Source organism: Culex pipiens, chromosome 3 (genome assembly GCF_016801865.2).
Source record: "Culex pipiens pallens isolate TS chromosome 3, TS_CPP_V2, whole genome shotgun sequence".
Classification (NCBI taxonomy): domain Eukaryota; kingdom Metazoa; phylum Arthropoda; class Insecta; order Diptera; family Culicidae; genus Culex; species Culex pipiens.
In genome coordinates, this window is record NC_068939.1 from 26,871,991 (window position 1) to 26,896,124 (window position 24,134).

Below are 24,134 nucleotides of genomic sequence, written 5' to 3' on the forward strand. Positions count from 1 at the left end.
GTCAAAATCGCGCAGTAGCACCAACATTAGAAAAAAAATGTGGCTGTCATGCCATGGCACACTTTTTCCGTAATGTTGGTACCACTGCGTGATTTTGACATTTCGGGCGTTCACCATTCGAACACCATCTTCGCTTAAAAACCTGGATAATCATTAAAAATTGGATGTATCCAGTATAAAATAAACAATAATAAAGGTTTAAAATACATCACTCAGAACATTAAAAAATATATTCAGAGCCGCTAAGCAGATGCTAAAAATTGAGTTGAGTGAAGTAATAAATTTAAATCCTCAACAATACTAAAATAAAATAACCTCTTCCTTAAGACTATTTCAACGTATCTTATTAAGAAAAGACAAATAAACATTTTCGGAAGAAATTTCAATTTTGTTTCAGTAACAATTTCTAAGAATTCGGAGTTTTTGCACTCAACGAAAAAATAAACTATCATAATTCCTGATAACATTTTTCTTTTAAACTTGAAAGTAATTCTATCTCACTAAATTATTTTATTCATCAAAATTACCATCCGCGCGAAATCCGCGCCTGAGCAAAATTATCCAGCAAATCTGCGCCAAATCCGCGCGAAACGCGCCATCCGCGCAATCCGCGCCGTCTGTAACAACTCTGGACTTGCTGTTGGGTGGATTCATTTACTTGCGAATCGAAACAATACCTTCTGTATCACATAATCGTAAATAATTCTAGAAGAAAATTGCGAAAGCTACTGCATCACCCTAGATCACACCAACACATTCATGAGCTGCTACACCTTCTGCTTGTTTTATCTGTTGACAAGAATAATAAGTGAGAAATCACAACAATCTTACAAAAATGGACGGATGTCGCCTCTGCCTAGACCCGCACGCAACGGGTCCCATCTATCCACTGGAGGACCCCCGTTTAAAGGAACAGCTGACCACGGTGTTCAACTTTGCCGTAGGTAATCCAACAACTCAAAGGCGCAAAAACTTAAGATTGCATTCACTTCAGATCAACGCAGACGTCGGCGGAATATGCCAGCAGTGTTCCACGACCGTGTCCGAGTTTTACCAATTTGCGATCAAGGTTCGCAATAATCAAGAGCAACTCATCAGCGGCACGCTGCAGGCTGAATCGGTTAATGTAAAAGTCGAAGCCACCGAGTTTGTCGAGGCTCAAATTGTGGAGGGTGATGAGACGCTTTCGGAAAGGGAATTTAAGGAGGAACTATCGGAGGACGATAAGGATTTCAGCGATGACGACGAGTCGTACGACCCGCCAGGGGAGGGCAAGAAGGCTGCTGAATCGGATGATGAAGAGATTGAAGATTCTGAACCATTGAGCAAGCGGAAACGGAGGCAGACCAAAGAGCGTAAATTGAAGAAAGTGAAGAGATTGGATGATGAAGACGGGGTTAAGCGGAGGGGCCGCAAACATGCGTCGAAGGAGCAAGTTGAGTCTGACTTTAAGAAAATCTACGAATTCTACAAAATGGTCTGCGATGAATGTGGAATCGTAATGGAAGATTTCCCCTCTTTGGACGCTCACTACCAGGAGGTGCACGATCGAGGTGGGTTCATCGTATGCTGCAAGCGGAAGCTGTCTATCCGGAGCAAGATGTTGGAGCACATGCAATTGCACGAGAATCCCGATGCATTCCGGTGCAAGGTTTGCGGCAAAAACTACAAGGGAAAGGACAACTTGATGATGCACACGCTGAAGGCGCACAGCCCGGAGGAAGAACAGGTGTTCAAGTGCGATTTGTGTCCGCAGTCGTTCGCATTGAATCACATGCTGAAGGCACACATGATGAAACATCAGAAGGTAGAATGTACGGAGTGTGGCAAGATGTTGTCCAGCAAGGGTGCGCTTCGTTCGCATCAGATTAACATGCACAGCGACGTCGATCGAAGGATGATCTGCGATACCTGCGGGCAGGAATTCCTGAACAAGTTTAGCTTCGAGCGACATGTTAAGGAACATGCTGGGATTGAAGTGTTGAAGCGGTTCCAGTGTCACATCTGTCAGAAATGGCTACGCGGAGAACGAGGACTTCAGCACCATCTTCACTACACGCATTACGATCGCGAGAAGACACATATCTGCGACATCTGTAACAAGCAATATCCTACTGGACGAGCGTTGTACAGTCATCAGCAGATCGTCCACGTGATCGAGAAGTACGAGTGTGAATTTTGCGGTGCAAAGTTCAAGCAGCCGCTGAATCTGAAGGAACATCGAACCATTCACACCGGAGAGGTTCTGTACTCGTGCGAATACTGCGACAAGTCGATGAACTCCAGAGCAAACTTCTACATGCACATCAAGAGGAATCACCCGTTCGAGTGGGCGCAGAAGAAGAAGAAAGCAGAGGAAAGTAAGATGCCGAAGGCTACGAGTACCTAGTTGAATAAAATGCCATAAATCCACTTAAAAAGCTTGTTTATTTTATGATAAATCTCAATACAAATCCTAACCCCCTACATCCTGTTTCTTCGCCGCCCACTCCACCGGATGATGCTTCTTGATGTGCACGGCAAAGTGCGCCCTCGAGTTCATCGTCGCATCACAGTGCTCGCAAGCGTACAGCCGTTCTCCGGTGTGCTGCGTTCGATGTTCCCGCAAATTAACTTGCTGCTTAAACTTCTTGTCGCAAAACTCGCACTCGAACCTCTCGGGCACGTGCACCGTCCGTTTGTGGCTGGCCAGGGCCCTCGGGCTGGGGTAGACCTGCTGGCATACGTCACACGACACGTGCATCTGGCCCGGATCGCCGTGCACATACGCGATGTGTCGGCTCAGGACTATCTCGCCGCGAAGCCACTTCTGGCAGATCTGGCACTGCACCCGCTGGATCACCTCGATTCCGGCGTGCGCCTTCACGTGCCGCTCGAAGGTGGTTTTGCTGAGGAATCCCTGCCCGCACGTCTCGCAGATCATCCGCCGATCGACGTCGCTGTGGGCGTTCGTCATGTGAGAGCTTAGCGTGGTCTTGTTGGCCAGCACCCGGTGGCAGATGGGGCATTCGACCTTTTTGTGGCTCTCCAGATGCAGTCGCAACTGGTAGGATTTGACGTACGACTGAGGACATTGGTCACACTTGAAGGGACGATCCTCGTCTGTGCCATGTACTTTGAGCTGGTGCACCGACAGAAAGAACTTGTTCTTGTAGTTCTTGTTACACAACTCGCATCGAAACGCCTTCGGGTTCAGATGCCACTCACGATGTTCAAGCAAATGTGTGCGCTTTGAAAGTTTCTTTTTGCAGCACATAATGTACCCATGCCGGCCATGGTTCGACCGGAAGTGACTCTTCAGCGCGTTGAAAGATTCCGCCGTTTCCTCACACATGTCACACCTCATCTGGAAGAATTCGTTCAATTTCTTGTTCTCTTCGGCCAATTGTTCTTTAGGTTTTATGTTGATCAGCTTCTTCTTCGGCTTCTTAACCGGTGGAGGAGCCTCAGCGATCAACTCCTCTTTATCGCTATCCAAAAGCTCTTCCTTAACATCAACAGAATCCTCAACATTAGCTTCCTCACCAATGTCGAGTTCTGCTGGTTCAATTTTGATATCCTCGATCGACACCGATCCCGAAAGCTTCCCCAGGTTTACTCGAACCTTCTCCGAGTAGTCGTAAAACTCAGCAATTTTGTGCGAACAGTTGTGGCAAACATTTCGCAGTTGGCCTTCATCAAGTTCGACCTAAAACAAATATCTTTATTTTTTTAAATAAACTTTACCTCAAATAAAATTCAAAATATTACCGAAAAGTAAAACACCTTGTCCATCTGGGACTTAAGATCCGGTTTATCAATGGACAAGCTGCTATCCGTGAATGTATTCAGGCACAAACAACAATCGTTCAGCTGCATCGTTATATCCGTCCTTTCGTCACTTATTTTGGCTAGTTTCTGTTGTTATTGACTGTATCGTACGGAATCTGTAATCTGAATGTTGATAATAACATCGTAAGCTCAGTTTTCATGAATTTGTCTTCGTTTCATTTCGTTATTTCCTTCATAGGGTGATGCTTTTTTTCAACAAAACTTTTCAGCAATTCTTAAATTTTTTTTTTTTTATATTTTGAGATGTTTACCAAAATATATTAACATATCAATTTGAATTTTAGAATCCTAAAATTCTAGGAAAAAAAAATAACTCTAAAATCCTGATACATAAAATGATAAAATTCTCAATTTTTTAAACTCAAAATATTTTATGCATGAAAATTCTGATTTTGGAATCATAATTTTTTTTTATATATATTTTTTCTAAATAATTTTATAAAATATTAGAATGTAGGTATTTCAAAATTTTAGAGATCAATGCAATTATAAATTGGAGCGTTTGGTACGGTATGTCCACGCATCCTTCCTCCCCTGTAGATTCTGTGAAATGTGATCCGTTCTCAAACTCCTCTCTGCGGTAAACACAACGCTGTTGGGCTGCCAACTTTAATTTTTGTAATTCATCTTCAGGTGTTTTCGGATGTACTGCAATTATTAATTGACAAGAAAAGTGCTCGGGGCGTAATCTAATCACAAGACTTTCCAGTATGCTTTCATCGGACTGGCTGCGTTTGTGTTAGATTAGATAAGATTAGAAGGTATTTTAAAATTTTAGAATTTAGTTAGAATATAGTCGACTTTTTTGATGTCGACTTTCCCGATCTCAATATTGCTCATCCACCGAATTCTTCAGTCCCTTCAAACTGCATACCACGATTCTCTTCCCTCGATATTTTCTCTTGCTTGAGGGATCTCTTACTCGATGGATTCCTTTTGCTTTCAAAATCTCTTCCGGTTATCAATAATTTGACATGCTTGTGCTGACTTGGCCTGAAGACGCAAGTAAGACGAATTCTAGAGTATTTTTGAAAAGGTCCTATAAGCTATTATGTTGCATATGCTTAAAGGACCTAATAAAACAACTCTAGAATTGGACTAGCATTGAATACGGCCACGAGACCTGGACGCTGCAACAATTAGGTTTTACAGCGTGACGTCACGAGCGCACACGCACACACATTTTTACTCAGACACACGTGTAAAAAATGTAAACAGTGCTGCCGAACTGTCAAATTTCTAACCTAAAAATCGAGTCGGCGTAAAACCTAATAAGACGCTCGCGTTTTGCATTACGGTAGGGAAGGTAGGTAGGGATGGCGCATGAACCATAAACTGCACGCTTTGCGATTTGACCATCGTCACTGTAGCGAGGATCGGGAGGCACAGCGGCGGATTCCCTTAAGTGACGTCACAAATTTACCAACACAGACGAACAACGAAAAGTGAACAACTTCTCCCGACACCATGATCCTGATACACTTCTCCACTGTTTACTACTTGATTCATCGGAATGTATACACTTTGATGTCAAAAAGATTTTTATAAAATTTTAAAATAATAAAATGGAACCCTTGGACGGCTGCCGCCTGTGCTTGGATCCATTTTCGGACAATGCCAGCTCCCTGGAAAGTGAGGATTTGCAAAAGCAAATGCAACAAGTGTTCAGTTTTGCGGTAAGTGTTGAAAAATTAAGCTCGATTAAGTCAAATTGAAGCAGTTTTCGTAATTTCAGATTGAACCAAACGAGAAATTGTCTACGAAAGTGTGCCAAAGTTGCACGTATACAATTTCCGAGTTTTACCAGTATTCGGAGAAGGTTCGCGAAAACCAGGACAAACTGCTGGGACATGCCAACGCTAGTGAGGAATCTAAACCGGTCATCGACGATACCGTAAAGGTTGAGCCGTTGGAAGGAGATGAAGGCTCGGATGATGAAGATAGAGATGCGGATTGGAGTCCGGAGAAGAGACTGAAGCAGGAATCCAGCGAAGAGAGCGATGCGTTTAGTGATGGAGAAATCTTCGTGGAACAGCACGAGCCTCTGCCTGAGAGAAAACCTCGTCAAAAGCGGAAAGCCGAGACGAAGCCTCGACGGAAGAGGAATACTGTTCAAGAACCGCAGGAGGAGGACGAGACTAAGCTGAAGATGAGGCAGGAACGAGCGGAGACTGATAAGCAGATCAACCAGTTCTTCCTGATGAAGTGTGATATCTGTGGAGTCGTTGAGGAGACGTTCCAGCAGCTGCGAGCACACTTCTGGAAGTATCACGAAGTTCGAGGGTATATCGTGTGCTGCAAGAAGAAGTACAACAAGCGGTACGCGTTGCAGGAGCATATGTATCTTCACGCGAATCCGAATGCATTCCGATGTGAGATTTGTCAGAAGAACTACAAGAACAAGGTTACACTGGCACTGCATATGGTCAAGACTCACGCGAGCGAGGAAGAACGTCCGTTTAAATGTGACCGATGTACTCAGTCCTTCTCGAAGTCGTACATGCTGAAGACGCACATGTCCAGCCACGAGAAGGCTCAATGTCCGAAATGTGAAAAGCTGCTAGCTAACAAGTCCGCCCTGAGTGTTCACCTGATCAACGTGCACAGCGACATCGATCGGCGTATGATCTGCGACTCGTGCGGGCAGGAATTCCTCAACAAGGTCTGCTTCGAGCGGCACGTCAAGGAGCACGCCGGAATCGAGGTGGTCAAGAAGCTGCAGTGCCACATCTGCCAAAAGTGGCTCCGCGGCGAGCGAGGTCTCCAGAAGCACCTCCAATTTACGCACTACGAGCGCGACCAGACGCACATCTGTGACGTGTGCCAGCAGCAGTATCCCAACTCGAGGGCGCTGTGGAGCCACAAGCGGACGGTTCACATTGCGGAAAAGTTCGAGTGCGAATTTTGTGGGAAGCGCTTCAAGCGGGCCAGCAACCTGAAGGAACATCGAACTATTCATACTGGGGAGGTGCTTTATTCGTGCGATTACTGCGGCAGCACCATGAACTCCAAGGCCAACCTGTACACGCACATCAAGAAGAACCACCCGATGGAGTGGGCCGAGAAGAAGCAGCGGACAGCGGAGGCGAGTGCGCCGAAGACGACCACGTAATGGGGGGAGATTGTGATAGGTCGAAGAAATTTGGATGTTCAATACATTTATGATAATTTAATTTGTGTTTATTTAAAAGCCGTTTTTCCCTTTTGTTCATCTTTCTATAGATCATGTATGTATGATCCCCATTCCCGCAGGTAATTTGGCCCAGAAACTTATACACCCACGAGCATAAGTTCTTTTGCACGAATTTTACTGCTCGAATACCGGCGCTAAGAATAAAGTGTACGGACACTTCGTATAGACGCCCTTGCTCCCATCATGTAACGTCAATTGTATGGAGCGACGAGAAATTTACAATTACTGTTTTTTAATAAGGAATTTTTATTTTGGCCACACCATCGCTTCCTGACTTCTGCCATCTTTGCCATTCTGCTTCTTCTGCGCCCACTCGAACGGGTGATTTTTCTTAATGTGAACGTAGAAGTTTGCCCTGGAGTTCATCGACTTGTCGCAGTACTCGCACGAGTACAGTACCTCGCCGGTGTGAATGGTTCGATGTTCCTTCAGATTCTGCGGCTGCTTAAACTTGGCACCGCAAAATTCACACTCGTACTTTTCCACTACGTGAACGATCGCCTGATGCCGGTACAAGGCCCGACTAGTCGGATACGGCTTATTGCAGATATCGCAGATATGTGTCTTCTCGCGGTCGTAATGCGTGTACTGAAGATGGAACTGCAGACCGCGTTCTCCGCGTAGCCATCTCTGGCAGATGTGACACTGGAACCGCTGCAACGAATCAATTCCGGCGTGTTCCAGGACGTGTCGCTCGAAGCAAACCTTGTTCAGGAATTCCTGCCCGCAGGTATCGCAGATCATCCGTCGATCGACGTCGCTGTGCATGTTTTTCTGGTGCGAACGAAGCGCACCCTTGTTGGCCAATATCTTGCCACATTCCGGACATGGTGCCTTCTCGTGTTGCGTCATGTGTCTCTTCAGCATGTGTTGCAAAGCGAACGACTGCCGACACAAATCGCACTTGTACACCAGTTCCTCCTGGGGACTGTGGGTCAACGTCATATGCATCGCCAGGCTGCTCTTTCCCTTGTAGTTCTTGTTACAAATCTCGCAGTGGTACGCCTTCGGATTCTCGTGCCAATCCATGTGCTCCATCATATTGGTACGGTTCGACAGCTTCCGTCGGCAGCACAAAATGTACCAACCTCGTTTGTGGACCTCCTTGTGGTGAGCTTCCAGCTTTGACAAGTCCTCCACTACAATGTCGCAATCCTCGCAAGCCATTTTGTAAAATTCGTTGATTCTTTTAAGGTCTTCTGCGGCTTGTTCCTTAGATACTGGTTTCCGAACCTTACGCTTCGCTCCATCTTCACCATCCTGACCCTTTGGCTTACGAGCTTTGGATTGCTTCCCTTTCCGCTTGGTCGACGTTTCGGGAGCTTCGTTATCTTCCGATTCAGCTTGCTTAGGAGGTTCATAGCAGTCGTCATCGTCGCTAAAGTCAACCTCTTCGTCCGATAGCTCCTCTTTGAATTCTGGCTCGTCTGGCTTCCCAATCTGGGCCTCCACAAATTCGGTGGGCTCAATTTTAACATTGAACGTGAATGGTTCGCTTGGTTCACTTTTCAGCGTAGAACTGCTAAATTGTTCCTGGTTCGTACGAACCCTTATTGAAAATTGGTAAAAGTCGGACACGGTCGTAGAACACAGCTGGCATATGCCTCCCTGGTCCGAGTTGATCTGGAGTGAATGCAATCTTACATTTTTGCTGTTTTTCGAGAGGTTTGAAGTACTTACGGCGAAGTTGAACACCGTGGCCAGCTGTTCCTTTAGCTGAGCGTTCTCCAGTGGATAGATGGGACCCGCGGCGTACGGGTCTAGGCAGAGCCGACACCCGCCTGGATCCATTATTTAATGTTTCAGACAAGATCTCAGTTCTGCTTACAAATTTTCATAACATTTGTTTGGTTGTGTCAAATAGAGTAATTGAACTACGAGTAGTGACAAATACACAGTACAGGCAAGAGTTACAACTGCTTGCAGTAGTATTGGTCCCAAGGCAGTTTCTCAAATTAGTTACTCAAGCCTGCTCGTTTCGTTTTCGTTTTACGGAGCAAGGTGGGGGACGCGGCCTCAAGTCAGTCCAAGTCCGGTTTCTTGTGGAAAAAAGGGTAGTGGCCGAACTAGTATTGCATACAAAATGAACACCACTGGAAGATATAGGGGATCGGGAGGGGGAAGGTGAAAGAAAATTAGTGTAGGTGTAGTAAGAACTTGAATGACTTGAGCAGTTACGGTAATCTGAGTTTAACACTGAATAATGAAAATCTTAAATTTTGATTCAAAATAAAAAGGCCCGGAGGAAATTAAATTATTATTTAATTAAATAAGAAAATGTTACTAATCGGAGATTTATACAAAGGAAACCTAACATGTATATCAAATTTAAAGGAAAATAAAAAAAAAAATTAAATCGAAAGATGAAAACTAACTTGTCTAGGGAATACAAATCTTGATCTTTCTGGGCCACGTCCTGTCGCGTCCGTCAGTAGTCTTGTCCTTCATTACAACTAGAAGCAGATCTGCCAATTAAATAGAACACTTCGACCAATTCAACTAATCATTTAGATCCAATTATTTATTATGGCAAACTAACTAACTTGTATCAATAACCTTAACTGAACTGTCTAAAAGTAACTTGAATCTCAAATCCCAAAAATTGTAATTACAAAGCCAAACATTCCTATACCTAGTTTTTAAACCTGTCTTGCCGCCCCAAACCAAAAACCATAAACTTACTGTTCATATTTTACAAGTTGAACACTCGTCGTTAAGACGACTATTTCGTGCCTTCCATTTTATTAGGACACACAAGCTTTGCAAACAGGAGCATATCCTTGAGCATATCCCTATCATACCTTTTGTAAACTGTTATTTGAGTGGGAGAGATACACTCCTGTTTACAAAACCCATGCGCCCTTTTGAAATGTTAGGCTCTATTTGATCGTCAAACCTCCAGTAGATCCTCGATTCGCAACAATGGTCGATACAACCATAATCCGAAAACCGTTAGTTCAACAGATTAACGAATTTTGTCCGATATCATTACATTATTGATTGACCGAGACTCTATGGAAATTTTGACATATCAAAATGCTTTGTATTATTACTTAAATGGAAGTTTAAAATGTATGCACGTAACATTTTTTTTTTATAAATTTCAAAATCTATTCTATCCTACAATGCCTAGAAGAGGCCTCTGTTTCTGTTGTGAGTAAGCGCTGGTTTCAGAGTTCATTTTTCAATTTAAAAGGGGTGGGAGACGACTAATTTGCTTCATGAACTCCTACTCGGCCTTGGGACCACCTCTTAAGACACTGATGGCTCCTAGCTAGGAATTAAACCTAGACACAGCGTCGAGGCCCGCTTCGCATGGCAAAAATGTTGGCTGGGGGGGGAAGTGATATTATCACGAAATTTTATTTTAAAGCCAACATTGCTAACGGCGTCGAGGTCCTTACTCATGCCCAAGGAGTTTCTCAAATTAGTTACTCAAGCCTGCTGAACTTTATGATTCGCTTCAGACAATTTAATACGAAACTATCAAGGGAAGGTCATCACAAGTGATCCCAATCCATTCCATCATCCCTTAGCACCTTTATTCTTAGCCCATTCTTCCGGATGAACCTTCTTCTGATGTTTGTACATGTTGGCATTCGAGTTGAACGTCATCGAACACGTCTTGCACGAGTACAAAACCTCTCCCGTGTGCGTAGCGCGATGTTCCTTCAGCGAAATGGCCCTCCGGAAGCGCTTCCCGCAGTACTCGCACTCGTGCTTCTGCTCCGCATGCGTCACCGATTTGTGCTGCCTCAAGGCGGCCGAATTCGGCGCCACTTTGCCACATATCGGGCACACAAACTGCTCGCCGGACTCCGTGTGCTGTGTCTTGATGTGCTGCCGCAAACCCACGGTAGTCGAAAACCACTTTTGGCACTGTTCGCACTGCGCCCGATCGGTATCCCGCGAGGACACTCCCTGGTGCTTTTGCAGGTGCCGGTCAAAGGCCACTTTAGTTCGGAATTCGGCACCGCACGTGTCACAAATGAAACGACCGGACTCGCCGTGCATCTTCAGCAGATGATCCCGCAGCGATAGCCGGCTGGACATGATCTTGCCGCAGTCGGGGCATTCAACCGCCACGTGGCGTACGGAGTGAGCCTTCAGTTGGTACTTCTTCACGAAGGACCGCGGACACTTGGGACATTGAAAAGGCTTCTGATCCTGAGGAAGATGCTGATGCATGTTGTGCAGCTCAAGACTTGTTTTACACGCGTAGTTCTTGTTGCACAGCTTGCAGCGAAAGGTTTCCGGATCGAGATGCTTGGAAATGTGCTCCAGCAGACGACATCTTCTATACAGCTTCTTATCGCAGCACTTGATGTAACCTGAAATGCCATGTATGTCCCGAAAGTGTGTCGACAACTCCGTAAAGGCTTCGTATTCTGCGAAGCAGATATCACACTGAATCTTGTAATACTGCTTGATGAGGGCATCCTCCTTTTGAGACTTGGTTTGACCAACATCTTCTTCACTCTCAGATTCCTCCTGATCAACTGTAACATTCGCTTTTTCAGCATGTTCCTCCTCACCTTCGTTAAAGTTTACGATAGCTCCATCATCCTCCTCATTCCGAGCTGATTCGGACTCCTCAATCTGGTCAAAATCTACCTCAGTCTTCCCCGGCAACTCCAAAGACTCCAGATAGTCTTGGTTCCTGTGCACAAGTTGAGCAAACTTGTGAAAGTCCTTGACCAAACTGTTGCATTTCTGGCAGATCAACCGGGGAAACCATTCCGATTCGCAGAACTACTAGAAAGAATCCACTCAATGTCGTTCAACTGCCATCATGTAACAACACCATCTTACCGATCTTTGGAAGATGAACTTCAACCGGTCCGCTAGCTCGGTTTCGTCTAGTGAGAAGGAATCGTCCGCCGCTGTACAGGACCGCAGGCACAACCGGCAACATACGGACAGATCCAGGACTTCGAGCTCCATTCGGGGTTTACTGGTTTGGAACAGCAATAACAAACAAGTGGATATTTACAAGCAATGACAAAGTCATGTAAGCTCCAGGTTTCGTCGGTACGAGTAGATAGATGTGTTTGTATCGTATTGTCGCTAGCGTGATACGTTTTGCAACAAAAAAAAATAGGATCGATCTGAACGGTCTGAACTTTACTACAGATTTTAATTTAACGATATTTTTTATTCATCCCCTAATGTACTTTCAACAAGGTAATTTACAACAAAGTTTGACTATTTTCACAATCACGTTATTGCAGGATTGGGTCCGTAAGTTTGACAATTTTGGAATAAGAAGATAACAACTTCCTTCGTTGCTGTGCACCCTTAAACCATTTTTTTTTGCTTTTTGGGTGTTTTTGAAACCACCTTGATTTAATTAGAAACACTAAAAATCGCAAGACTTTTTTTGTTTAGTCTTTCCATAATAGTTTTCTTTTTATAATTATTAAATGAAAAAAAAAAACTTTTACTGATACATCGATTTGGTTCCATAAATGCATGCTAGTATCAAAAACTTTCAAACTTTTTAATAAAAAGTATTCAAGTTTCTACAAATATTCACTAATGCGAACTTTTAATCCAACGCACGATCTTTTTAAACGAACAGTTTTTTTTCCTTGTGTGTAGCTAACGCTAATGGTTCTATTTTCTATGATAAAATTAAACATTCGTAAAATTTTCTGATCTATTCGTGAAACATGTTTTTAAAATTTAGGAATTAAGGCTAACATTTCAAAAAGGTAAAATGTGAAATGTAAGGTTTGATTCCAAAATTAAAAAAAAAATTCGAAGAGATCAGAAAATTTCACAAATGTTTCATTTTTTAACATTGAAAATAGGGCCATTAGTTTCTGTTGGTACTAAATAGTACTAAATAAAAGTGATGGACTTCGAGCGAAAAGAAGGGAATCTTGGCTCGCTGTCGAGCGAGAGAGAGAACTTGTGGTTCTTTCCTCTCCTCCCCAAGTAACCACAAGCACTAAATTGAAGTATTAATTCAGTACTAAATCAGCACTCAAATGTTTTGAAGTAGTAAATTAGCTTTGCGAATGCCTCATAGTACCAAAACTTTGCAGCATTACAACTGGCATTAAATCACCATTTACGACCTTGAAAATGTGCTTCAAAGCATTTGATGTTTATCAACAAAGTAACCCATCGATACGGGAAACATTTCAGCCAGACACGCTCTTATTGACTTTGATCCTCCTTCCGTCATACCGTTCTAATAAGCGAGCGGGCTAAGGCGCAGTTCCCCCAGTGTGCATAAGTTTTAATTTTGCGTGATCTGGGTTCAATTCCCGCCGATTGAAGTGTTTTTTTTTTTGTTTTGCCAACCGTGGACCAAGCACTCCTCGGAAAACTAGTTTACGTTAGCCGTTAGCCAGCACTTGTCCCTATTAACCCCAAGCCTTCCGTAATTGATTGTACTGTACTTGACTGGATGGCCGCAATTTGCTGAGTGGACAATAATTTTCGTCCAACGCAATGACAACGGGTTTTTCTCATGAACCAGAAACTCGAAACAGCAGAAAGAAAGTCTTCCTTAATGTTCGATGCATCAACCACATCGATTTAAACTTTCAAAACAAACACTCATTTCAGAATACATCAGTTGGCTGGCGCGCATCCTGGAGATCGACGAGAAAAATGGAAGAATAACATCAAAGTGTCACACTCACACATGACACGCAACAGGAGAAAAAAAAACAAAGGAGGCCCACCACCAAGTGTGTGGAGTAGCTAGCTGTCCTTTTTTTTCCCCCAGCCTTGACGTCGATAAAGCAGTTTTTTTTGTTCGAGCTTTCGGTGAGGCATTAAATCGGCATCACTGTGCGCCACTTGAAATATTTCTCAAGGGAAAAGTGCTGATTTAATGTTTTGAAGCATTATTTGCTGGTATTAAATGCCAATATAATGCTAATTTAATGCCGCTATTTAGTGTCCGCGGTTACTTGGGTCGCTCACGCTTGCATTTTTGCTCGTGCACTCGTTTTGGTCGCGACTGCTCGCGAACGCCAGGTGCTTTCAAGCTAGCATTTTTTTTATTGTGGATTAAGCTCGTAGCTGGATTTTCTGCCATCTTCTCACGGTCAATGGAAACGGTCGTGGATAGACCTAGGGGCTCCCAGTTGGAGTGAAAAAGTTCAATTTATAGAAAAAATATGGATTAAAATTTTGGTTTTTAATCCCTTCTCCGACATCAGGAATAATTGTTTGAACTTGCTCGCAATGTTTTTATTCGGTCGGAAAAATATTATTTTTCATGAAAAAACATTCATTTTTAATCACATGATCACCCCAAATTCTGGCTCGATGCCGCCATCATGCGACCGCGTGCTCCGTTTGTTTGTCAACATAGCTGCAGCTGGATGGTGAGACGAAGTGAGGGGGGAGAGATTTTGACATTTTTATGCCCGCATCTGACCCGCCGCCTATTTCGGCGGTCGTTGAGCCGACGGTCGTTTCCAGCGACCGAGTCCAGTTAGGAACTGATCGTACAATAAAAGGCTTATGAATGCGAACGACACCGTGGTAATGAAGTGTAACTTTAATTATTTTGTTGTTGTTTCTCGTTAGTAACGTTAGTCTTACTTCTCGCTCGCGGGCATTTCTGGCTCGCAAGCTGGCCCGTTCGCGAGCGCTACCGAGAGCGGAGGAGAGCACGGGCAATCGGCAAGTTGCTCTCGGAAACTTGGGTCACGCGGCGAGTACGCGAGAGAGAGAAATGTTTAACGCGAGAGCGCGAGAATTCCAACACTGCATGAGAGCATGGATTTTTTTTACAGTTCGTCAGTTTGAGACCAAAACGGTGCAAGAGAACGTCTCGCATTGTGTTTTATCTTATTGAGAGTTCGCGGAATATATAGGTCAATTCGCGAAAATGTTGTTTTTTATTTCGAGTATTTCAAGTTGTTCGATTTTTTTTATTTTGGGTGATTTTAATTTTTTTTTTTAAATTTAAAGCATACACTAAACCCTCGGTGGTTGGTCACTTTTTCGATTGACACTTTTTTAGTTTGTACCCCGTTGGTTGGTCAAATTCAAACTAAAACGTGACGAACTGTCACTTTTTACACGGCGCTCACGCACACTATAAAAAAAAAACGTTTGGTAGTGTGTGTGAACTCCGTGTAAAAGGGGTGTCAAACTAAAACGTGACCCCGTTCGTTTGACAACAGTTGATGTCAAACCATCAGGGTTTGAGTGTATAAAGTTTCTAATTTTCATTTTTTTTGCGTGTGTGTTAACTTTTAAATTTTGATATTTATAAAGTTTTGTATTTTTCAAACTTTGCGTCCTAGACAAATTTAGGCCGTTTTTAAGGGGACGTATTATATGAATGAATGAAACGATATAGTTAAAAAAAAATTACTCCAAGCTCGATTTTTTTACCCCTCGTAGTATTTATCCAACTGGACCGGCCTCGTTTTGCAACTCTTTACAATAACTACTAATTTTACGTCTTCTCTTAATATTCACATTTGAAATCATAAAAAATATCTTGAAGTTTTAAGCACGTTTAGGATCAACTTAACTTTTTTTCTGCAATCTTTGCATTCACATGTACCGTTAAATGTATTGTCAGTCTAATCATTCAACACCAGTATGACTCCTTTCATGCGGGAACCTCTATGAACTCACGTTGCGTTCAGCTGCCAAGCCACTGTGCGAAGAATAAGCAAACTTCAAGTTTTGATAAAATTAGGCACCGACAGGGGACGCAACGCAAGTTAGTGACAACAATTTTTCGCTAAATCTCACAATTTATCGAATCCAATTTCGCAGCAAAAAACCTGGTCCCACCATGGACCTTGGGGAGCACGTATGCCGGTTGTGTCTGCGGAACCTGACGACGCCGACCAGCACTTCGATCGAGGATTCCAAAATCCGGTGCAAGCTGGACGCGGTGTTTAATTTTCCCGTGAGAGCTGCAAACTCTGTAATTTTGATTTGATTTAAGAAAATTTGATTACTTTCAGATAACTTGCAACGATGAGGAGTCGTTGCCGTCGCGCGTGTGCTCGGACTGTTCCCTGCGGGTCACGGACTTTCACGAGTTCTCGGAAACGGTTCGATCGAATCAGGACCAGCTGAAGGCTCGCAAGCGGGCCGTGGTTTCACTGGATGGGGAGATCGTGGAGTCGCTGCTGAAGCAGGAACCGGTGGCCATGGAGGAGGACAACGATGACTTTGGGTCGGATGGGGGCGGTGGAGGAGAGATTGGGGATGACCTTGAGGACTCGTTCAACGTGAAGGTGGAGATGGACTCGCCGGACGTGGACGACAGCGACGACGATCAGGACGAGTACAAACCTCCGGCGATTGTGAAGAAGAAGGTGGGAAGGCCCCGGAAGTACCCGAAGGAGAATGGAGATATTGACGAGTCTGGTAATGGTCAGCTGAGTCCGGAGAAGCGCCAGAGGCGTGCGGAACAAGACAAGCTGATTTCGGATTTCTTCCCGCTCAAGTGCGAACCGTGTTCGGAATCGTTTGAGGGCTTCCTTGAGTTTAAGCGACACACTCGCAAGACGCACAACCGAGCTGTGGAGTTTAACTGCTGTGGAAAGGAGTTGTCTCGTCGAGGGGACATTCTGAACCACATTGCGGTCCACACCAACAGCAAGTTCGAGTGTGACATTTGTGGGAAAAAGTTCTCCCGTTTTTACTGTCTTCAGGCTCACCAGCAACTACACGGATCTTCCGATAAGCCCTTCAAATGCGGCCAGTGTGACCGCAGTTTTAGCAAGAAAAACTTCCTAGTTACGCACCAGAAGATGCACCGTGACCAGCAGTGTCCAATCTGTCTGGAAACCATCATCGGTGAAAACAGTGCCAGTCTGCGGAAGCACATCGCCGAGAAGCACGAGTCCCAGGACCCGACCAAACCCAACGAGGCCAAACTGATCTGCGCGACCTGCGGCAAACAGTACAGCTTCCTCAGCCGTAAAGCCTTCTCGCGGCACGTGAAAAAGCACACCGGAGAAATTGCCGAGGAGCGCGTTCAGTGCCACATCTGCTCGCAGTGGCTCAGCTGCAAGACGTACCTTAAGATCCACATCGACACCCGCCACAACGAGGAGGACACGCGCATCGAGTGCGACGTCTGCCACCAGGTTTACCCCAACCGGAAGTGCTTGATGACGCACAAGCAGCGGGTTCACATCGAGGAGAAGTTTGCGTGCGATCTGTGCGAGCGCAAGTTTAAGCGACGGATCAACCTGATTGAGCATCGTGCGGCGAAGCATACCGGCCAGACGCTGTACTCGTGCGAGGATTGCAGTATGGTTACGAACTCCAACGCCACGCTGTACGCGCACCGGAAGAAGAAGCACCCGGAGAAGTGGATGGAGGAGAAGGCCAAGGCAGCGGCCGGGGTGATCATTTAGGTGGGCGTTTTGTCAGGTGGTTTGTCGATCGATTGAAATAAAGTAAATTTGAAGAAATTTAAGGAAAAAAAATGCTATTCAATTTCTGAAATCAATCCGTATAGGAAATTGAGCAATTCTCTACGAAATCGGTCTTTTTGCCTTCTTCACCTTACTGAGGAAAGGCTATAAAATCACTCGAAAAACGAAATTCTTAATTTGATCTCCTAGTTTTATTTAATTTCAATTTTTGTATTTTTTAAACCGGCTGAAACTTTTGTGGTGCCTTCGGTACCTTCAAGAAGCCATTTTGCATCATTAATTTGTCCATATAATTTTCAATACAAGTTTGGCAGCTGTCCATACAAAAATGATATATGAAAATTCAAAGATCTGTATCTTTTAAAGAAATTTTTTGCTCGATTTGGTGTCTTCGGCAAAATGTAGGTATGGAAAAGGACTACACTGAAAAAAGTAATACACGGTAAATTTTTTTTTGTGATTATTAATTTCACTGTTTGTCACTAAAACTTGATTTGCCAAAAAAAACTATTTTTGTTTTTTTTCCTGATATGTTTTAGGGGACATAAAATGGCAACTTTTCAGAAATTTCCGGAATTCGCAAAAAATCTTTGACCGAGTTATACATTTTTGAATCAATACTAAATCTTTCAAAAAAATTGAAATATTTGTCGCAAAAATTTTTCAACTTCAACTTCAACTTCATTTTCCGAGGCAAAATCGAATTTACAATCAAAAAGTACTATAGTAAAATATTGATAAAGTGCACCGTTTTCAAGTTCAAGCAATTTTTAGGTAACTTTTTTTTTTAAATAGTCGCAGTTGTTATTTTTTTCAAATTAGTGACCATATTGTTAAAAAGCTGTGAGAATTCTCTATATTTTGCTTTTTTGAACTTTGTTGATACGACCCTTAGTTGCTGAGATATTGCCATTCAAAGATTTAAAAACAGAAAAATTGATGTTAACGTAATTTCACAAGTTATGAGAACACACCCTAAGTCTCACCCAAACAACCCCCCTTTTTCTTATGTCGATATCTCAGCAACTAATGGTCCATGTTAAAATATGAAAAATTCGTGAAATTTTCCGATCTTTTCGAAAACAATATTTTTTTATTTTTTTAAATCGAGACTAACATTTCTAACTAACAATAATACGCCATTTTGAAATGTTATATATTGGTTATTGGTAAATATTGGTCAAGTATTTCGATTTAAAAAAATCAATATTGATTTAAAAATTCATAACTCGGTCAAATATTTTATGCACTTTTGGAAATTTTTGAAAGGTTGGCATTTGATGTCCCCTAAAACATATCAGAAAAAAAATGTGTTTTTTGCAAATCAAGTTTTAGTAGAAATGAAATTAAAAATCACCAAAAAATTTTTAATCGGTATAATTTTTTTTCAGTGTATTCCTTATCCATACCTACCCTGTAAAAAGTTTAACAGTTCTCAATCTGAGCAATCAGCCAACGAAATCGGGTGTCTTCTAAAACGACCGACCTGTAAACCTACTAAGTTGGCATGCGTCGATGCCAACGTTTCAGTCGATCTATTAATCGGCAAATTAGATTGGTTTAAGTCGGGCATGCACGGAAACACACTAAGTTGGCCAAAGAATCGGTCAATGAAATACGTTTTAGTGTTGTTTACTAAATGGACTTCAATGTTGTAGCAAAAAGTAGCTTGTACAAAGTTTGGTAAGTATTTTCTAAGTGTTTCAATAATCATTTTTAAGAAAAATAGGCAAGTTTATTGTTTCAAGTGTTTGTTTGTTTTTAAATGTTTTCAAGGTAATGAACCAAAACATAGTTTTGAGGTAGCGGTCCCAGCAGAAGGCCCGGCGCTTCAATTGACCATCGGTGTATTTACTTAAATCTTTTGGGGTAAGTTTTTATTATGAAATATCAAATAAATTTTAATCACAGAACATCTGGAACTTTGTCCGGAAGTTCTTAAAAATAGACAATGATTTCTAATTCGTAAATTTATTTTTAGGTGATTAAACTAGCAGCCGAAACGTTGTGGGTATGTAATCCATTACTTTTTGGCAGCTAATTCATACGCCGGTTCCATTAAGACGCAGGTTCTCGGATTTCTCCGGGGACAGTGATTTTAATCTACCTTCTAATCGGCCAACTTCGTATGGTCGAGTTGGCTGATTGCGAATACCGATTCGTCGGCTTACGTCTGGGTTAAATTTCCATAAGCGTATGTTGCAACATCGGCCGATTAGTCGGTTATTTCGTCAGTCGATGCATCCGACTAAACCCGATTATATTTTAGGAACAGTAGGGTGTTTTTTCGACAGGGTACAACTCTGCACAAGACACCAAATCGATCGATAGAATTCCTTCAAAAGATACAGATTTTTTAATTTTCATATAGGGGAAAGTGGGGCAAGTATAACAAGCTAAGAAAATGCTCGTTATAACCCATTAAAAACGTTAAAAATCTGACGGATTTTTTTACAATCATCTTATTCCAGGTCTTGACTAAGACTTTGATAGAACAAGTTTTAAAAAAATCCTGTTTTTTTATGTAAAAAAATGATTTTATAATTTTTGATTTTCCGTACGTTCTACTCAACTAGTGGGGCATAACGAACAACCCGTTGCACAGTGGGAAAAATCGATGCAAAAAACGGACTTAATTGATGCCGGTCAATTAGAACTTTCAACCAAGACTTTTCTTATGTGAAAAATTCCGAGAAATCGATTGGTGATGGTGAGAACCCGCGGAAATTTGCGTAAGGCCCGTTTAAGGCCGATTTACCCTGTTTTTTCTGTTTTTATTAGCATTAAATATGTTGCTGAAATGTTCAATATTTTGACATAACTTTTTCTTCTCTCTTCTCTGCTTCAGCAAAATGAGTTTTAGGTACATTTTGCGGGTTCTCATCATCACCAATCGATTCCTCGGAATTTTTCACGTGAGACAGAGTTATGTCAAAGGATTGAACATTTCAACAAAATATTTAAAACTGATAAAAACAGCAAAAATTGAGTACATCGGAATTTTCCGAGGGTTCTCACTATCACCAATCAATTCCTCGGAATTTTTCACTTAAGAAAAAGTTATGTCAAAATATTGAACATTTCAGCAACATATATAAAACTAATAAAAACAGCAAAAAACAAGGGTAAATCGGCCTTAATCGGGCCTTACGCAAATTTCCGCGGGTTCTCACCATCACCAATCGATTCCTCGGAATTTTTCACGTAAAAAATGTTTCAATCAATTAAGTCCGTTTTTTACCTCGATTTTTCCCACTGTGCGTTGGGGCAAGAGGAACAATGCATGAAACAACATGTTAATTTGCTAACAATTACTGTTATCACTTAGATACATCAGATTAGAATGTATTTGAAAAGTTTCTTTCATTTTTAGATTAAATAATAATATTTGACTAAAAAATTGATCGTTTTTACGAAAAAAAATTATTACTTAGATAGTAAATTTTCATAATATTATGGATAATTTTTTTAACAACTGTTTATCACTTTTTAAGTACTTTTATGTATTTATTTCCCAATAAAATATGTTGTTGCAGCAATTCGTAATTTTTTCCATACTAAAAATCCATATGATACACTTGCCCCACCTGAACAAGATTTTTTAAAAGCTCTCAACACAAATAACCAAAAGTCAAATCATACTTTATAATAGTTGAAAGTCATTGGTAGGGACACTACTGACCTAGGAAAAATAGCATTTTGATAAAATGAGCTTTAAAACGAACCCTAAGCCTTATTTTGTACTTTCCAAATATTATTTAAAAAAACAAAGGTTTTGAAGAAAACTTCATTGAATCTAATGCCCCGTGGCGTTTACGTCGTTTTGGCGGTTAAAAAAAATCTAAAGAATTCTAGTCGATGAAACAGAATTTCTCTATGTGTCACCAATTATCCTGTAATTTTCAACCTGACGATTTCCCAGAAACTGTTAGTCCGTTTTTCAATGTAAAAAAAAATATAAATTTTGCGAAATTTTCGGATCTTTCCATTAAAAATCTTTCAAAACTTTTAAAGTTTGGTCTGAAATATGAAAAAAGAAAAAATGGCAATTGGGTACTAAAGCCCTATGTAAATTTTTATGTACAACGGTAAAAAACACGATTAAAAACCATTTCTGATCACTTTTTTTCATTTTAATGCGAAATTTTTTTTTGACAAGACAACATTTTTTCGATGGATCAACTATGGTCCCCTTGGAACGAGCTGTCAAGTAGGAGCATTTCTGTCAAGAAGGACCGCGAGGTTAATTTTTCAAAATTGATTAAAAAATCCATTTTAAACTCTATAAAAATTCAACTTGTTGATAAAAAAATCTAGAATTTTTGAATTTATAAATTAATAGATTATTTAATTGTTTGATCTTAATTTTAACTTAAAATTGTAAATTCTCTATTATACAAAAATAAAAATAAATTACTAGTTAAACATATTTATTATTTTAGTTTTTATTTATTTATTTATTGTTTTTTTTTCGAGTTCACATTTCTTTTTTTTTTTCAACAAGTATCAAATTATTTAAAGGCAAGTAAAAAAAATGTGTGTATAGAGAGAATGTTCAATATGGAATGGAAATAGGATCGAATTCCTAACCTGCCAAACATACGAGAAGCTTCTTCGCTTTGAACAATTGAAAAAAAAACTCACTTACCTTGTGACGTTCTGGCTTCACCCTTTTCTTTCCAACTCTACGCAACAGTTCTGTTGGAGTTTTAGGGATCTGTGAGAAAAAAAGACATAAAGCAAATCATCGATTAGTACATTACAGTTAATCTCATTTTATTGGTTCACTTTATTCACTGCTCCAATACCTTGCCAACGTCGCCCGGCTACGGTCCCGGCTGCTGCCGCTGCAGCTTGCGCTGCGTTTTCTTGGCCATCTTTTCCTGCTCCCACTCGGCCGGGTGGATCTTCTTGATGTGCGTGTAAAAGTTCGCCTTCGAGTTGAACGTCGTCGTGCAGTACAAGCACTGGTACAGGATCTCGCCGGTGTGGGTGGCGCGGTGTTCCTTGAGGGTCGTCGGATTTTTGAAGCGCTTTTCGCAAAATTCACAGCAGTACTTTTCCTCGCAGTGCACCTTCCGCTTGTGGGATTCGAGGGCGAACTTGTTGGGCGCTTGCTTGCCGCACTGGTTGCAAATGTGCTGCTCGGTTGTTTGCGTGTGTTTGGCGATCATGTGCTTCTTGAGGGTGGCTTTGTTGTGGAGGATTTCGTGGCACTCGGTGCACTCTATGCTGGTGTCCTCGACGACGCCCATGTGTCGCTTTGTGTGTTTGTCGAAGCAGGTCTTGGTTTTGAACTCGCGACCGCACGTGTCGCAGATCATTCGGCCTTCGTCGGAGTGCATGTTGACCATGTGAGCGCTGAGGGAGCCCTTTCCGGCGAGAACTTTGTCGCACAGCGTGCACGGATACAGTTGGTGACGGCCCATGTGCGATGTCAGCTGGCCTTTTTGGATGAAACTTTTCGGGCATTTGTCACACTTGAAGGGGCGATCGACCGTTGCGTGCGTTTGCATCCAGTGAAGTTCTTTGTACTCCTTTGTCGAGAAGCTCTTCGAACAGAGATCGCAACCGTAAAGGTTCGGATTGAGATGAACTTGGATATGCTCCAGCAGATGGCACCGCTTGAACAGTTTCTTGTTGCAGCACCGATGAAAGCCCTTCTGATTGTGTATCTCTCGAAAGTGCCTCCGTAGCTCGATAAACGTATCGGCGGGATCGTGACAAAGTTCGCAAGCAAACTTGAAATACTCCAAAATGAGTCGATCCTCTTCCTCAATCTCCTCCTTCGGCTTGTTGCGGTAATCTTTCGAGGGGTCGTGCCCGGGTTTCTTTTTCTCCTTTTTCGGCTTCAACGGCGCTCGTCTGGTGTACTTTCGTTTTGTCCTCACCACCGGTTCTTCTTCCTCTCTACTCTCCGTAACTTGCGGCGTCCAATCGTCATCTCCCTCGCTGAAATCCGAGTCCGATTCCGACGATTCGTCCAACCTGTTTTCACCCTCACTGTTGTCCCCTTCGGAGTCATCCTCTGGCAGCAGTTCCGGCTCGATCTTTACGATTTCCGGGGCAACCTTCGTTCCAACCTCCTCGCCGTCCCAGTCTCCGTCCATTGCTTCCTGCTTGACTTCCTCCTGTTGGTCAACCAGCATCCGCAAGTATTCCTGATTGTGCTGGACCCGCTCGGAGAACTCGTGAAAGTCACCGACCATGGTGCAGCAGGTTCCGCAAACCAACTTGGGCAGGCGGTCTATTTTTTCCAACTGAAAAGACAATGTTTTAGTCTAGAATTAAGATTTCAAAAAATGTTCCATCAATACCGTGAAATTAAACACGCTGCTGAGTTTATCACTCAACGGAGCGCTGTCTACGGTGGCAAGATCGGTGACGTCGGCTGGGTTGTTTACATCCGGCTGCAGACACAGGCGGCAACTGTTGGCGACCTTTTCCATTGTTGGTGTGGCAAGAGGGACTGTTTAACAATTCAATGAACACTGTTATTCATACAATTTGCACCATTTTCACTTCAAAATTCGAAATTAACTTAAAAAATTTACGAACTTGATTCTGTTTGTTTTGATTTTTTGGGATGTTTACTTTCGCTTTTTGTGAAACGTCAAAGTGCAGCGTTGCCAGCGCGTAAAAAGACTCTCTCAAAAGGGGATCACCCGCACACTACGTCACGGAATTTGCCCAACCGGCGTTTTCTTCACAGCCCGCTTCACACA

At 42.4% G+C, this 24,134-nt stretch overlaps 6 protein-coding genes across 9 annotated transcripts; 2 read left to right on the top strand and 4 right to left on the bottom strand.

The window, feature by feature from the left end:
* The first annotated feature begins 799 nt into the window (after positions 1-799).
* Positions 800-2,420, top strand: LOC120417385 (transcription factor grauzone-like). 2 transcript variants are annotated; one of them, XM_039579404.2, is made up of 2 exons: positions 800-940; positions 995-2,420. In XM_039579404.2, the coding sequence occupies exons 1-2, from the start codon at positions 836-838 to the stop codon at positions 2,387-2,389; spliced, it is 1,500 nt and encodes a 499-aa protein (XP_039435338.2). In that variant the 5' UTR covers positions 800-835; the 3' UTR covers positions 2,390-2,420. The 2 variants fall into 2 exon arrangements, with proteins under 2 accessions (XP_039435338.2, XP_052566294.1); XM_052710334.1 differs by having other exon boundaries at positions 836-2,420.
* On the bottom strand, positions 2,409-3,933 carry LOC120417392 (transcription factor grauzone-like). The gene is made up of 2 exons (XM_039579413.2): positions 3,751-3,933; positions 2,409-3,688 (listed from the first exon to the last, which is right to left on the bottom strand). The coding sequence occupies exons 1-2, from the start codon at positions 3,856-3,858 to the stop codon at positions 2,456-2,458; spliced, it is 1,341 nt and encodes a 446-aa protein (XP_039435347.1). The 5' UTR covers positions 3,859-3,933; the 3' UTR covers positions 2,409-2,455.
* LOC120417389 (transcription factor grauzone-like) lies at positions 3,918-23,981 on the bottom strand. 3 transcript variants are annotated; one of them, XR_005605457.2, is made up of 4 exons: positions 23,727-23,981; positions 22,218-23,669; positions 22,058-22,126; positions 3,918-3,933 (listed from the first exon to the last, which is right to left on the bottom strand). XR_005605457.2 is itself a non-coding variant. In XM_039579408.2 (3 exons), exons 1-2 carry the CDS (start codon positions 23,856-23,858, stop codon positions 22,236-22,238), a joined length of 1,566 nt encoding a protein of 521 aa, XP_039435342.1. In that variant the 5' UTR covers positions 23,859-23,981; the 3' UTR covers positions 21,967-22,126; positions 22,218-22,235. The 3 variants fall into 3 exon arrangements, 2 of the variants coding, with proteins under 2 accessions (XP_039435342.1, XP_039435344.1); XM_039579408.2 differs by lacking the exon at positions 3,918-3,933 and having other exon boundaries at positions 21,967-22,126; XM_039579410.2 differs by lacking the exons at positions 3,918-3,933; positions 22,058-22,126 and having other exon boundaries at positions 22,161-23,669; positions 23,727-23,980.
* Positions 5,175-17,460, top strand: LOC120417388 (uncharacterized). The gene is made up of 6 exons (XM_039579407.2): positions 5,175-5,507; positions 5,567-6,939; positions 10,700-10,880; positions 15,655-15,731; positions 15,788-15,923; positions 15,982-17,460. Exons 1-6 carry the CDS (start codon positions 5,397-5,399, stop codon positions 17,386-17,388), a joined length of 3,285 nt encoding a protein of 1,094 aa, XP_039435341.2. The 5' UTR covers positions 5,175-5,396; the 3' UTR covers positions 17,389-17,460.
* On the bottom strand, positions 7,045-8,879 carry LOC120417390 (transcription factor grauzone-like). The gene is made up of 2 exons (XM_039579411.2): positions 8,705-8,879; positions 7,045-8,647 (listed from the first exon to the last, which is right to left on the bottom strand). The coding sequence occupies exons 1-2, from the start codon at positions 8,813-8,815 to the stop codon at positions 7,271-7,273; spliced, it is 1,488 nt and encodes a 495-aa protein (XP_039435345.1). The 5' UTR covers positions 8,816-8,879; the 3' UTR covers positions 7,045-7,270.
* Positions 10,448-12,091, bottom strand: LOC120417391 (transcription factor grauzone-like). The gene is made up of 2 exons (XM_039579412.2): positions 11,837-12,091; positions 10,448-11,776 (listed from the first exon to the last, which is right to left on the bottom strand). The coding sequence occupies exons 1-2, from the start codon at positions 11,966-11,968 to the stop codon at positions 10,550-10,552; spliced, it is 1,359 nt and encodes a 452-aa protein (XP_039435346.1). The 5' UTR covers positions 11,969-12,091; the 3' UTR covers positions 10,448-10,549.
* Positions 23,982-24,134: the final 153 nt, after the last annotated feature.

What these genes read in the sequence shown, in the direction of transcription:
- LOC120417391 (XM_039579412.2), bottom strand. Translation starts at nt 11,968, where the DNA reads ATGGAGCTCGAAGTCCTGGATCTGTCCGTATGTTGCCGGTTGTGCCTG. An exon ending in AGTTCATCTTCCAAAGATCG is followed by an intron (nt 11,777 to 11,836) that starts GTAAGATGGTGT and finishes TCTTTCTAGTAG; the next exon opens with TTCTGCGAATCGGAATGGTT.
- LOC120417385 (XM_052710334.1), top strand. Translation starts at nt 836, where the DNA reads ATGGACGGATGTCGCCTCTGCCTAGACCCGCACGCAACGGGTCCCATC.
- LOC120417390 (XM_039579411.2), bottom strand. Translation starts at nt 8,815, where the DNA reads ATGGATCCAGGCGGGTGTCGGCTCTGCCTAGACCCGTACGCCGCGGGT. An exon ending in CCACGGTGTTCAACTTCGCC is followed by an intron (nt 8,648 to 8,704) that starts GTAAGTACTTCA and finishes CATTCACTCCAG; the next exon opens with ATCAACTCGGACCAGGGAGG.
- LOC120417388 (XM_039579407.2), top strand. Translation starts at nt 5,397, where the DNA reads ATGGAACCCTTGGACGGCTGCCGCCTGTGCTTGGATCCATTTTCGGAC. An exon ending in AGTGCGCCGAAGACGACCAC is followed by an intron (nt 6,940 to 10,699) that starts GTAATGGGGGGA and finishes ATGTTCCTTCAG; the next exon opens with CGAAATGGCCCTCCGGAAGC. An exon ending in CGACAGGGGACGCAACGCAA is followed by an intron (nt 15,732 to 15,787) that starts GTTAGTGACAAC and finishes CCAATTTCGCAG; the next exon opens with CAAAAAACCTGGTCCCACCA.
- LOC120417389 (XM_039579408.2), bottom strand. Translation starts at nt 23,858, where the DNA reads ATGGAAAAGGTCGCCAACAGTTGCCGCCTGTGTCTGCAGCCGGATGTA. An exon ending in GCAGCGTGTTTAATTTCACG is followed by an intron (nt 23,670 to 23,726) that starts GTATTGATGGAA and finishes TTGTCTTTTCAG; the next exon opens with TTGGAAAAAATAGACCGCCT.
- LOC120417392 (XM_039579413.2), bottom strand. Translation starts at nt 3,858, where the DNA reads ATGCAGCTGAACGATTGTTGTTTGTGCCTGAATACATTCACGGATAGC. An exon ending in ACAAGGTGTTTTACTTTTCG is followed by an intron (nt 3,689 to 3,750) that starts GTAATATTTTGA and finishes TATTTGTTTTAG; the next exon opens with GTCGAACTTGATGAAGGCCA.